The following is a 13113-nucleotide window of genomic DNA, read 5'->3' on the forward strand; positions in this document are numbered from 1 at the left end:
AAGTGTTTGGGCTGTTTTCGGTGAAACTGATGTTATAAGACGTAAATGTGCTGATAAGAGATTGTGCACAGGGTGGGTTAGCTAGCCGCAAATACATGAAAAGTAAATTAATGAATCTGGGTTGATTAAGGGATAAAAATAAAGAAGATGGATGAATATTGTACATGAAAGCATAATTGGTTTTCCCTCTCCTACCTGCCAGTTCATCATCGGGCCACCATCCCAGCTCACATGCTTTGCAGGTAAACTCATCCTGGACGTACTCATTGTCCTTGCATGTGGTGCAGATCCAACAGCAGCTCACCTCGCCCTTTCGAATCACCTGCACACAGAGAGGCCAGACATCAACAACGAGGGGTCACGGTCATCTTAGTCACCAGTCACAACACTGATCAAACCATCACAAGAAGCACATCACACCCAAAGCAACCTAAATAAGTAATCAGACTCAAGGGGATATCAAAGACGAGGATATGTTGGTGTAGTTTTTTTTTTTTTTCTTGAGCCCCAGACACACTGTTTATAAAATAAGGCCAGTTGCATTTACATTCTGCTCCCAGAGCAGCTGTTACTAGCACTGTGATATGTAAAGCAGGGTGATAAGTGGGGCAGGAAACAAAGCAGATAGAGGGGGAAGCATGAGCAGCCAGGAGAGAGGATGCACCCTCCCTCAGGGCGACTTAGTGTATAGCTAGACTGAAAACAATCAGCCCCAGATGAAGCAAACCAGGGCATTTCTACAAACTGGGCTCAATACCAGCTCTTATTATTTACTGTCCCGAGCTGGTCTTCTCCTCAGCCAGGTGGGGTGAACAGCACAGGAATTCATTTTTTACACCTTGTGTGAATAATACAAAATGATTTGACTTGAAAGTACTTCTGAAAACTATAAGAATTCAGTTTTTTATTATTTACTCAGAACCTTTCTCAATCGTGTTTACTGAGACTGATATTGTGAATTCTTTTCTCCTTCATGAAGAATTTTTGTATAATAACTAATTGATGAAGCAGGGATCCAAAATGTAGGACATCCCAGAGTAACATCCTTAAAGTTTACTGCCAGCTGAGAATGCGTTGGATGACTACCAAAGAGAACAAATGCAACGTGTCAAGATTTATTGCTGGAACTGCAAATAAAATCCAAGTGGTGACATAGTTACCAGTAAAGACAATTATTTAAGAGCACAGGGGAAATACCATCTGTCCTAACTGATTGAAATCTGCTTATTTTTAGCCACACCAGCGGCAGAAATCCATGGATGGCAATGTTGGCAGGTCAGTTCATCCACCACTATCCCAACAACCACTGGATGGATTGTCATGAAATTGAGACATTCATACTCCCCAAGGACTGAATCCTAATGACTTTGGTGATGAGCAGGTAGCTGATATGTAGTATTTGAGCAATCTCCACGAGACTGCCTGGTTAAATAAAGTTTAAATAAATGTTAGCATGCTAACAATAGCATTTAGCTCAAAGCACTGCAGAGTTAAGTACAGCCTTACACCGCCATTAGTTCAGCTGTAGACTCTAAGTCAACTTGGAAAGGACATTTTTCAACAAGAATTGACAAAGACTAGTGAAACTTGTTGTGTGTGTGTACCTGGCTAATCTCATCTACTTGTTACAATAAGAATTAGCTAGCAGAATAGAATCAGTGCTAAATTAGCTCTCCTGGTATTTACTTAAACACACACTCCAGAGTCACACAGCAAATTCTCCACTGTTAATGACTATTGATTTTTCAGACTTCAGGTTTTTCTGACTAAATTAACTCTGGCAGAGTTAATTTAACAATAAAGAATTTTCTCTAAGGGGGATTATTATGGATTCCTACCTTTATCTGTCCTTTGGAGCAGGGCTCACTGCAGACTGAGCGGACCATGTCGCTGCTGTTCATCCACAGCTTGTTGTCATCAATGTTCAAGATGCCTTCATGCCAGGAGCCCACATTTAGATAGTCATAGCGACCATCACCCACACTCTGTAAATTCATGATGTCATACCTGGATGGACAGAGGCAGAGAGTCGGAGGACCATAATGAGCAGAAATTAGTTTAAAGAAGAAAATAAAACAAAATGTGGGACAAAGTAGAAAGAGGTAGTGTTAAAGATCACAGAGGAGTGAGGAAGAGGGAGATACAGAGGGAGGGGAGAAAGTGAGAGTGACAGGTAATTTAATGATAACGATTCCACACCTTAGCAAACCTTTTTTTTATCCAAAGTCACTTAAATAGCTTTACAACCCTGTTAGTGTGACATAGAGAGCTCATGCCAGTGCACACTGCGGCCTTATTTTCATATTGAAGCAGGATGTGCTCTACCTGACCTCTAGCTGACGGAGGAATGACACGGCTGTGTTTTCTGACTGTCAAATGCTGTCTGTTGGACTGAAGAGAGATGAAAGTGGCTGCCACAGCGGACAATCCACTGAATCTGTTCCAGTCCAAACTAATTACATCCTTTCGTGCTCAAGATTGGTGCACAAGTGTGTGCATGTGCACGTGTGCTAATGAGTAGGAAAGTGTGAGAAGACAGAAATTCACAGATTGTAACCAAATTGATGATCTGAACTCTCTATTTCCATCGTCCTGCATTTTTATACATTCTTATCACCCTCCTCATCCTCTTACCTTCCTGGGGTGTCTCCGTTTTCATCAAAATAAATCTCCTCCCCTGACACTCCTCTGAAGGACGTCTTTAAGAGGTAGTCCAGAAGCTTGCTGCCATCGATGGGGTCCATGGCCTCACAGAGCCCCGTCTGCCCTGGACACAACTCCTTGTGCATATCATGGAGGCCATGAGCCATGGCATAGATGGCATTGATGACAAAGCCCATCTTACTATCTTGAACATAGTTTTCATGCAGACTTTCATTTCCTGTTAGAGAGGAAAAGAAGAGAGCATCAAACAGTTAATCTGTTTCAAGGACAGTTCAACTGTCGGAATAAAGGCAAAATAAATATTGTGCTGCAAAAAAATCTGGTGTTTTTCACAATGCATGATGAAATTTGAACCAGACATGGGGAATATATTGCAAAACAGAACCCTCTTTTGCAGCAAAATATATTAGCATACAAGGAAATCACAACAAGTCCACAGCTCAGTAAGAAACAGATGTGGAGAACAACTGCTGTCTGGGAAAATCCCAAGACTCTGGATGCCAAGTTGTACTTCACCATTATCAGCCATCTAAAGGCACTGTCCCGCAGTCTAACCCCAGTGTTTTGGAGGATTTTTAAATAAAAGTAGAAATTGTGCTTTTTTTTTTTTGGATCCCAGCATGAAGATACTTTTTCCAGAGTTTAAGAATGGATTTAAATTTCTCTTTTCCCATAGACAGTGCATTTAAAATAAAGATTCTTTTGTCTATAAAATCAACATGCATATACAGTGGAAAAGAAAGGGTGTGATCAATTTAAATAGACACCAGCATCGTTTCAGGTGTTCCAGCTGTTTGGGTGAACAATGTGTGCTTAGTGAGCCATTCCTTTGTGCAGTTTTTCAAAGTGTAAGGCCATTTTCTTTTTATTCTTCATACAGTATAAACAATCCCAGTGCTCCACATCAGAGTTTGACTGATGCAATCCCTTACTCCAGCTGAGAGCCAGGATGAACACATCTCCCCATTTGACTAAATCACATTTAAGACATTACAGAGATGTTTGTTTTTAGCAAAGCATCAGTCAAACTCTTCCTGTCTTGGAGGAGTCAAATGCTTACAGAGTGCAGGTGCAGTTCTGATAAAAAAAAAAAAAAAAAATCATTACCATGGTAATGGCTAGAAAAATGCACTTACCACCTTGAAGGTCTTTGGAATAAAAGAGGTATGTACAAATGTGATACAAAGACAGCAGAAAAGCAGCTATGACTGCAGTGCTCTGAGATAGTAACAGTCATCACAAACCACTAATTGATTTGAATTATCATTTGATTAAAAGCAAGCTGAGCAATTCATTTTAATATTATTTTGATTGCAGTGTTCATTTGCTTACTTTTTTAGATTGGATTTGTTGCGTAATTTTGAATTGTGATTTAAATGCTGTTAACAAGTCAAGAACTCAATTTATCGTGATCACCTGTTTGAGAGCAAAGGGAGAAAATGTTCAGGGAGGAAAACAGAAAAAAAATACAGTTTTTGTTATTATTCGGTTTTGCACTCAGATTTAACCCTCTACTCTCACTGACAGCTGAATGAATGAATAGAGGATGATGCCTGAGAGGACTACATGAGGAAAAAAACTGTTTGCCTATTCATGTGTCACAAAAATTGCCTCTTATTTACAAACAACAAAAATATGAATTTCTCTGTTGTCACCCACCGGAGCAGACTTTCTTGTAGTTCTTGTTCTCCTGTGGATGACCCAGCAGGCGGCACTGGAAACGGTACTGCCAGAACTCGGGGAACCAGGGGTTCCTAGTGTTGGTGTCCAGACGCAGCTTCAGGTAGTAGTCATCAAAGGACTTGACCACCTCTGATTGCAGCTTCATAGTGATTCCTCCCTCTGCTTCTTGCTCATAACCCTCCACAACCTCGTAACGGTCTGCCCATCCATCACTGCAGGAGCGAGAGAGAAGAGGGAGAAGCTATAATGTGAAGATTACATGGGAAAGGGTAAAATATTATAAAAAGATTTGAATGTGAATAAAACATTGTCATAATTTAGAGCGAGAGGAGCTGCCACACAGTGATGATACTCTGTACTTATAACTGTCATGAGTCTTTTATATTGTGGATTATAATTTACCTTTAACTACTGATTCAGGTTGACAAGGCCATAAAATTATTCTCTGGAGCATTCACACTTTATTTATTTACTTTATTTTCCTTATTTCATTCATGCCATTTCTTAAAGGGACAGGACAGAAAAAATGTTTAATACATGTACAAGCAACTCTTTAACATCAAATCATCAGACTGAACTGACTACACTCAACCATTATTGTCCTCAACTGGATAAGCAGCTTTTAGCAGTGGAGCTCCCATCAAAGGTGACTAAAAGCATGGCTGTCAACTCAACCCTTAGTTCCTTGTTAAAAGCTTACCAAAACAACAAAATATCCATAGAACTGATTGCGATGACTTAAATAGCACATAGTTTCCTGCTGAGCTATTAGCCCTACGCACAGTCTTTAGAGAGGCCTCGTTTTGCACTGAACTGAGTGTAACAGCTTGTACCAGCAACCAACTGTAACAGTAAACATTAAGAACTGGTTGAACGTTGTGGCTATATAAACAGTGATGCGTTCACAATCAACATACTGAAGTGCATTTGAATGCTGACATAATTGCTTAGAAAAAAGTGAACAAACTACATTGTCAATGACTATTTGAAATTAACCAAATGATTCGAATTAGCAAAGTCATTTGTAATTTCCATCTTTAAAGGGGAAGCTGAATTATGTACGTACAGGATGAAAAAAGAACCGTGCCAAAGCCGTTTAGAGTTAAAAAGAAGGAAACATAAACAGTAATAACAAAGACTAGATGGCAAAATTGAATTCGAGCAGCTGAGGGCTGAATCTCATCGTTTGTATGTTCAGATGGAGACTAATGGACAAGCTCCCATCAAACAGCAGCAAAACATGATGACAGAACCACATCAGAGCACAACCCCAAACTCTAGGTCACGTGTTGTTTTCATGTAAATAAAGAGATTCAACAACAGGAGCGTAGACTATAGCCGCCACTCTTGTACGATGTTAAATTAGCATGGCAGCATTGTTTGGAGGTTTACCTCAAGTCCACTGCAGAGATCCTCAATTTAAGAGGATGGAAATCTCAGCAACAGGGCCTCAACTGTAATTGTAGGCTTCACATGATCCCTTCAGCTTGCTTGCTTGTTTGTTTGCTTGTGTAACCTTCTGTGCGAGAATTTCTGCCCTACCAAGCTAATTTGGACATGCAGCTGCCCAGTGGGCTCCAAGAGAAATGGAAAACACCAGTGATGGGGACACTGAAAAACAAATTAACAGATAAAAAAGCACCGACCTAAGCTCTGCTCTTTCTCTATAAAGCTGAGTCGGTGAGGGTTTCCGTCTGTATTTCACTCTCTGTGTCTCTTTAACTTTAATGTGGACTGCGGGCTACTGCCTTGAAATACCTGTGCTATTGACAGCTACACACCAATTAGGTATGACTCACCATGGAACCAATTACCTCGCACACTTGGGATGTTCTGGGTGATGGATAAGGACATGTGTGTGTTTGTGTGTGAGGGTGTGCAAGTCAATGTCTCTGACCTTTATGTCCACAATTACTGTCAGTCAAAGAAAGGGAGACATTCAACCAAATTTGTGAGAATGTTAGGAGGATACTATAAACCCAGTGTGATACAGGTAGTATAGGCGTACTCAAGCTAAAAGCCTTATAGATTCCTACATATACTGGGCAGCAGGAGACAGACGGTATGGAAATTTTCTGAAAAAGATCCAATGTCATCTTGAAGTTTCTCCAGCTGACTCTGACGCCCGGCTCTCTGATTCTGAGGTCTCTGAACCAGTATAATCACATGTCTAAAGGTCAGTGAACTACCTTCTGAGGTGTATATGGTGATAGAATTGTTTCATATTCTTCTTACAGTCCAAAAAACCCATGAAAATATCACAACCAACAACGCATTCCTCTATCCCTAAACACTTTCAACCATATCTGTGGCACTCAGCTGTAAACCAGTGTCTTTAAAAGCAGGTTACAAATGAATACTTAAACACCTGGGCACTGCAGTTCTAAACAAATGTTACTCAAACAGATGTAAATAGTCAATTTGTTGGGGACTATTTATTTTCAGCTGTGGATGAATACACGTTTCGTGTGGTGGTTTACAGGACCAGGAAGATGTATGAGGGATTGACTCAAAATAAGCTACAGTGCCCATATTCATCATCAACATGTCAGCCAGTGCGACGGCTGCATCATTGGTGTGTTTTTAATAGTTTTTGGACAACAAAGAAGCTCTGTAGCACAGAGTAATAAACTGTATCAGGCTTTGGCTACACAGACAATAAATGTCAGTATGATTGTTAGTTTTGGCCTTTTTGTATGATATATAATAAAAAATATACAGTATATTATCACCAGCCTTATACTTTAAATGAAAAGAAAAATAACTCCAGTATTGAGTGTTTTCAGGTTATGTACTTATTTATATACCGTTGGCTAAAGTTTTGTTCATGCTTGGGAAACATAATGTGATCAATAGGCATATTTGTAGGGCTTACATTTAAGCACTAGAATACAGTAAATGTGTAAAGTCAACAGGTGTTTTTAGTCTACTTGAAGTTGAAAAAAATGTGATGACGAATGTTTTTTAAATGACTGGTAATTGTATGCAACAAATACTGTTAAAGACAGGAAAAGTGGTGATGGTGAGAGAACAAAATTCCACATATATGGTTCCACACGTCTTATTCCTTGTGTAGGGATATCTGCCTGTTCTGTCTGTAAAGATGTGGTCTGTATTTTTGCTGTATATTTATGAAGCACAACTCAGCTGGGTCATCCTTTTCAATCTCCTAATTGAGTTTAGGGTCAGAAACACGTGAATTGCATCGGCCCTGGTCACATTTTGTTCATTCACTCCAAGTGAATACTGTCTCTGTCCCTTCCTCTCTCTTTCAGTGTATACAGTACAGACAGACACACAAAGACACACACACCAACTTATAGATTTGTGTGTGTTCCAAGTATTTATTGTAAAGTCACCTTACCTGACAAGGTAACTGCATTTAATGTGGTCTATTCAATAAAATTCAGTGTTTAACATATTTATTCTACCAGAAAAGTGGAACACAGATTGGTTTGTAGATAAAGAGAGGGAGAGAAGGGGAGAGAGGGGGGGGGGAGTGCTGTTCAACACTCTATATGAATAATGCAGGAGGCATTGAAGACATGCTGGACTGTTTCTCACAGTGGAGTTTGTGATGAAGTAAAGTGACATTCTCTCTCCTCGCTCCGCTCTCTCAGGATCGTGCTGTCTGGCAGAACACCAAACAGCTCATCAAAACTCTCGGGCCACCAGAGGGACGCCTAATGGGACAAAATCTGATTTAATGTCACCTCAATGTTCCGCGGCTTCAAGCTGCGTATTGGAAGGCCCATTATTACATAACCTGAGTCAGATATACTGGAGGAACACCTGCTTAAGCAGATTAAGGAGTCAGTGCTGTTCAAGTATGTTATTAGTTTTGCAGTTGTTGCACTGAAGATGGACAAAGCAGTGGGTGTGAATATAAAGCAGTATATAGCTGAGATGATTACAGCTGAAAATTAAAGGAAAACATTCATTTTAGCTCTTAACTTATAAAGGCTGAGATTTGTAATATAAGGCAACATGCTGAAGTCCAGTTACTTTTGGAAAAGGTTGGATAAGCCAACAAAAACATGAGTTCGGAAAAAGTGAGGTCATGGTTTAAAGAAACTTGCTCACTCTTGGTGGCCGTCTAACCTCAGTGTCTGGTGTCCAGGTCAGTTGAGACACATTAGTAAGTACAGTGAGTACTTAAGTAATAAGTGGCTGAATATCGACCAAGCTTTTTGTAAATCCAAAATCTGCAAAGCGATGATTAGAAAGCTGTTCAATAAATATTTAGTATAAGAACAAATCAAGTTAAGGAAACATCAGTAAAATGCCTCTGAGAATAACTAGGTCTTGAAATGAGATTTGAATGCTCGAGTTTTCTGACCTGACCTCCAGAGATAGACTGTTCCATAACCTGGGATCCAGACCCAGGATCAGACCATTTCCTCCCAAAACAAACAGCACTCTTACGATCCATGCTCTTACATCAGAGCCCTTTGGAACTCGCCAATGTATCTACAATACATGACAATGCAACCATTTGCAATCTGCATGTCATCAGTTTGCATCAATCACTGTTGTGAAACAGGGCTGAGGACAGAAAAACACAACCAAGAGCCTTTGCTCTGTTGACCTAAGAGGCCTAGTGGACCTACTGTATATGGGATCAGATCAAAGTAATTAAAAGGATTTTGAATTCAGTCTAAATTTGACATTAGGCCAGTGTAGCAAAGTCAGCACCAGGGTAAAATGGGAACACTGCAGAGTTGTGATTGCCTCTTATGCTCATCCACAGATGGAGTCACAATTTGATTTAGGATACATCGAAACCAAACAAGTAAAACCCAGAAGACTGAGGCTAATTTTGACTGTATAAACTGAATTTCATTTCCCTTTTACCCTCAACGTTCTAAGTGCATTTTATGAACCATTTACGTCAGTGCTTATCTCTGCAAGTAAAGTCAGCAGCCTGCTCTCCCTTTGAAGCCATATGCTAAATAATAGGATGTGTGTATGTCAATGATTTACTGAGACTTGATGATGTGTGGCATTGTTTAGAGGAGCGCAGCATGCCATCAGCTGGATAATTTATAGAGTAGTATACAACAGTGAGTAGACTGAGAGCTCCCCCGACTCCCCCGGATGATCTAGTTCCAGTTTGATAGCACATTTGTATATTTATGAAGCCATGAATTAATTGGCAGGGCAGAAATTTAATCACATGCGCTGTTTCCCCTGGAGGATGAATGGGAAGAGTTACTTTAAAAAGAGGAAGGGGAGGATAGGGGAGTCAAGAGTTTCCTAATTGCTCTATTCAAGTGTTAAAATAAAAGTTCAGGTAGTTAATGGAAAAACTTTTAATCTGTCTGTCATTCACAAACCTTCAACATATCGACTGGTCTAATGAGAAGAATTACATTCTTTTGAAAAGTAAAATAATGTATCAAATCTTTGATCTTAATGTAAAACACACACACACACACACACACACACACACACACACACACACACACACACACACACACACACACACGCACATACACATCTACTGTAACTTCTTTTCACGCTCTCTTTTTGTTCATGGTCCACTGATATCTTGTTCAGTGGTGGAAGAAGTATTTGAAGGAATATGTACCTAAGTTACATGTATCACAGTTATATTAATATAATACAGAATAGCCCATTCCAGAGTTATATTATTATTACTTGTGCATAAATGTGTAAGCAGCATTTTAATGTTGTAGCTGGTCGAGATGGAACATTTTCTTTGCCTCTTTACTTCATTAGTGGGCTTGTGTGCACATGCATGGGTCCTAAGTATGGCCTTTGGTGAAATGTGTTAAAAGAAGTGAGAGGAAATAATCTCATGTTTCAAAGTTGCTGCCTCCATGATGCAAATTTGGTGAAATGGGTCCAAGGAATATATTTAGGCTTGGTCTCTCTCTGTCTCTGTAGATACTAGATACTGTATATTCCATAATTTCTATTTTGTAATTTTCACTCTTCATATGCCACTGCAACTGCAGAAGAGCTGCAGCTCCATCCCTACTCTCTGCCTTTATCTCTCTCTCTCTCTCTCTCCGTATTCTCCCATTATCCTCCATTTCTCTCATTTCTGTGTGGAGTTAAAACAGGAGTGGTGGTGGTGGCTTGTTAGCTACATGGCAGCAGCAGCAGCAGGACTCTCTTGAGGTGACACAGAGGGCCCTGGGTGAGCCGGGGAGCCTTTAAAAGCCCATCCAGGCTGCTTTTACTTATTCATCATGCCCCAGTTTGAGTTAGGAGATCAGTCTCCTCTACACTGACAGGGAACACTGCTGGGAGAAAATCCTTTTTGCTTCTTACTACCAAGGGATGTCAGTTCACTACTAAACCCCATGACAAAGTCTGTGCATTGAATATCAGCTGTGGCAGTGAATGATGGATGACAAGATCTTATTATTAGTAGGTCAGTTTAATGTAAAACCATCACGTGCTAGTCCTACATTTGTTGCATGTTGGGTGCATGTCTGGCATTTTGGGTGCTCATTATTACAACGATTAGAACTGATGTCAAACTTCTATTGTAGATTTCCATTAATGGCAAATATGTCTGCATTAATTGTTATTTATTCTATCAAATGTCCGACGGACCGAGGTCTTTGTCAGGCAAGCGTCCATGTGAACAAAAAGCAGGCTTTATATACAGACTAAAAAAGAAACTTCACCTTTCCATCTGGGGGAAATCATGATATAAAATAATGGTCATTACTCCAAAACAATGTACTATAAACATTAAAGAACCAAATAATATCCTGCATCTTTACATTTTTGCAATCCTGTCCTCCTCATTGTTTATGAGAAGAAACTGATCTAGGTTTTGGTACCAGGGACAGACAGACCAGGTTTGTGGATCTAGTTATATTTGTTTGACAAAGACCCTGGAGGTCAAAACTATGCATCATTACATTTTTGGGAGCTTTCAAAATTCAGTGTGTGTGGACTGCCTCTCCCTTTCCTTTGTATTCTCTGTGGCCAACAGGGGTTTGGATGTGCACACGATCCTCCTCCTTTGGTTTAAATTATGAAAAATGTTTCATTACAGTTTCTCAGACCACAGGATGATGTCGTTTTGTCCAACCAACTGTCCTAAACCTAAGCTTGTTTCATTTACAGTGATATAAAACAGCAAAAAAGCAACAAAGTCTCACATTTTAGAGACTCAAACCAGAGAATGTTTAAAAATGACTAAAAAGATAATTGGTTATTTACTGTAAATCCTTGCTAATGATTCTTCTTACAACCAATCATTTTAGCACTGCAGCACACTGCTGTGGCAGATCATGACCGATTTGTGGTGCGCCTCCATTCACTATTCTCTTTGTGTATACATGCTATATCCATACACTTTGGTCCAATGTTAGCTGTCTGTACAAGAAAACATTTCAGCTTCTGTGAATCATGATGTGACAACTATGTCCACATGCAAAGCCACCGTGCTATTTTTGATCACTCCAATGTCATTCACCCATCCCCTCGCACAAGGGAACACAAGGCATCAATTGGAAACAGAGAGATGTCCTTGACAATGTGTGGCTGCTTTCAATTAACATCAGAGGCGTGTTATAAATATTCAGATGCAGTTCATTGTGCTCCCTTGCTTAGTGGAACACAAACAGATGCAATCACGAATCCTGACTCAACTTGAATATACCCTCCAGAGCCACATGTGTACGTACCAGTAATGAAAGCAGGGCTCCATTACCGGATGAACGTCGACAGTGTGTCCTTATCTTATAATTACAATCTTTGTTACTGTTGTTACTGGGAGGAATTTCTCAGATGTCAGCCATATTTTCGAAGAAGGGACTATTGTGTTTGGAGGCCTGCTGACAGACTGAATGACAGATCTGCAGTGAGACGATCACACCAACTCTGTCATGAGCCAAAACAAAATCTCCATGGTGACAGTAGCCAAAGCAGCACACAAGCCTTTTATTCAACTAGATCCTGCCCTGCTAACAAAAATTATCCTGAGCTTGATTCCTGCGTGACTTGCCCCAGTGAACTCTCTTTAAACTTCCAAGTAGATTGCTTTAGTGCAGAGGGTCATGACGACAGAGTCATCATGTCGCACAGAGAGAACAACATGAAAATGGAGGTTCATTGCTCGACTTTATGTCTCTTCTTTTTGTCTCCTGTCTCCGCCCTCCACACTTTCACTCTCTTACATTCATAACTACTGTGTCAGTCGCTATTGTGCTCTAACTGGAAGCCTAATGACAGAACCATTCAGCACACTGACAGTCATGGGTATCGTGCCGCACACATCTTGAGATAATACTGAGATGGGAAGAGGAGAATTATAGATGATGTGGAAAAACCTTCCTGCAATTTTAGTCTAAACACGGTCCTGTAAGGCAGAAAAGGGCAAGAGAAGTTGCAACTGCCTATTTTCTCTTTAAAGTAATAATAATATCCACTAAGTTACCAAACAAAAATCATTTTCTGCCATCTTAGATTCACTTGATCTTGTTATTCAAATGGTTTCCATAAATCTGAATATATTTTTAAACAGTTGATTCAAGAAGGATTCATTACACCAAAACCTAGAAACAAAAATCCAGCCTTAACCTTCTTGTACATCTCTGGATGAAAAAGATACTCATTTATTTAGGTGTTGTTGCCAGAGACAAGGTCTCTTTTTTGCTCGTGCCCCACTATTTGCCAAATTGCTCTCAAGAAGGAGTCAATAGGCAGAATTCCACATCCTCCGCACTCTCCTTCCTGAGATGGGGAGGAGATGAAAGCCTTGCAGATGACAGGAAAAAG

At 40.0% G+C, this 13113-nt stretch overlaps 1 protein-coding gene across 2 annotated transcripts in view; it reads right to left on the reverse strand.

Moving 5' to 3' along the window:
• The window catches only part of grm1 (glutamate metabotropic receptor 1), a 33163-nt gene that overhangs the window by 7474 nt on the left and 12576 nt on the right, over nt 1-13113 (reverse strand). For both annotated transcript variants that reach the window (XM_022770091.1, XM_022770102.1), the window contains exons 4-7: nt 4324-4559; nt 2635-2881; nt 1839-2007; nt 196-322 (exon numbers count right to left, since the gene is read on the reverse strand). In XM_022770091.1, the coding sequence (XP_022625812.1) occupies nt 196-322; nt 1839-2007; nt 2635-2881; nt 4324-4559 (779 nt within the window). The remainder of the gene's footprint in view (nt 1-195; nt 323-1838; nt 2008-2634; nt 2882-4323; nt 4560-13113) is intronic.

Source organism: Seriola dumerili, unplaced genomic scaffold (genome assembly GCF_002260705.1).
Source record: "Seriola dumerili isolate Sdu_G_001 unplaced genomic scaffold, Sdu_1.0 BDQW01000025.1, whole genome shotgun sequence".
In the NCBI taxonomy this organism is placed as follows: Eukaryota; Metazoa; Chordata; class Actinopteri; order Carangiformes; family Carangidae; genus Seriola; species Seriola dumerili.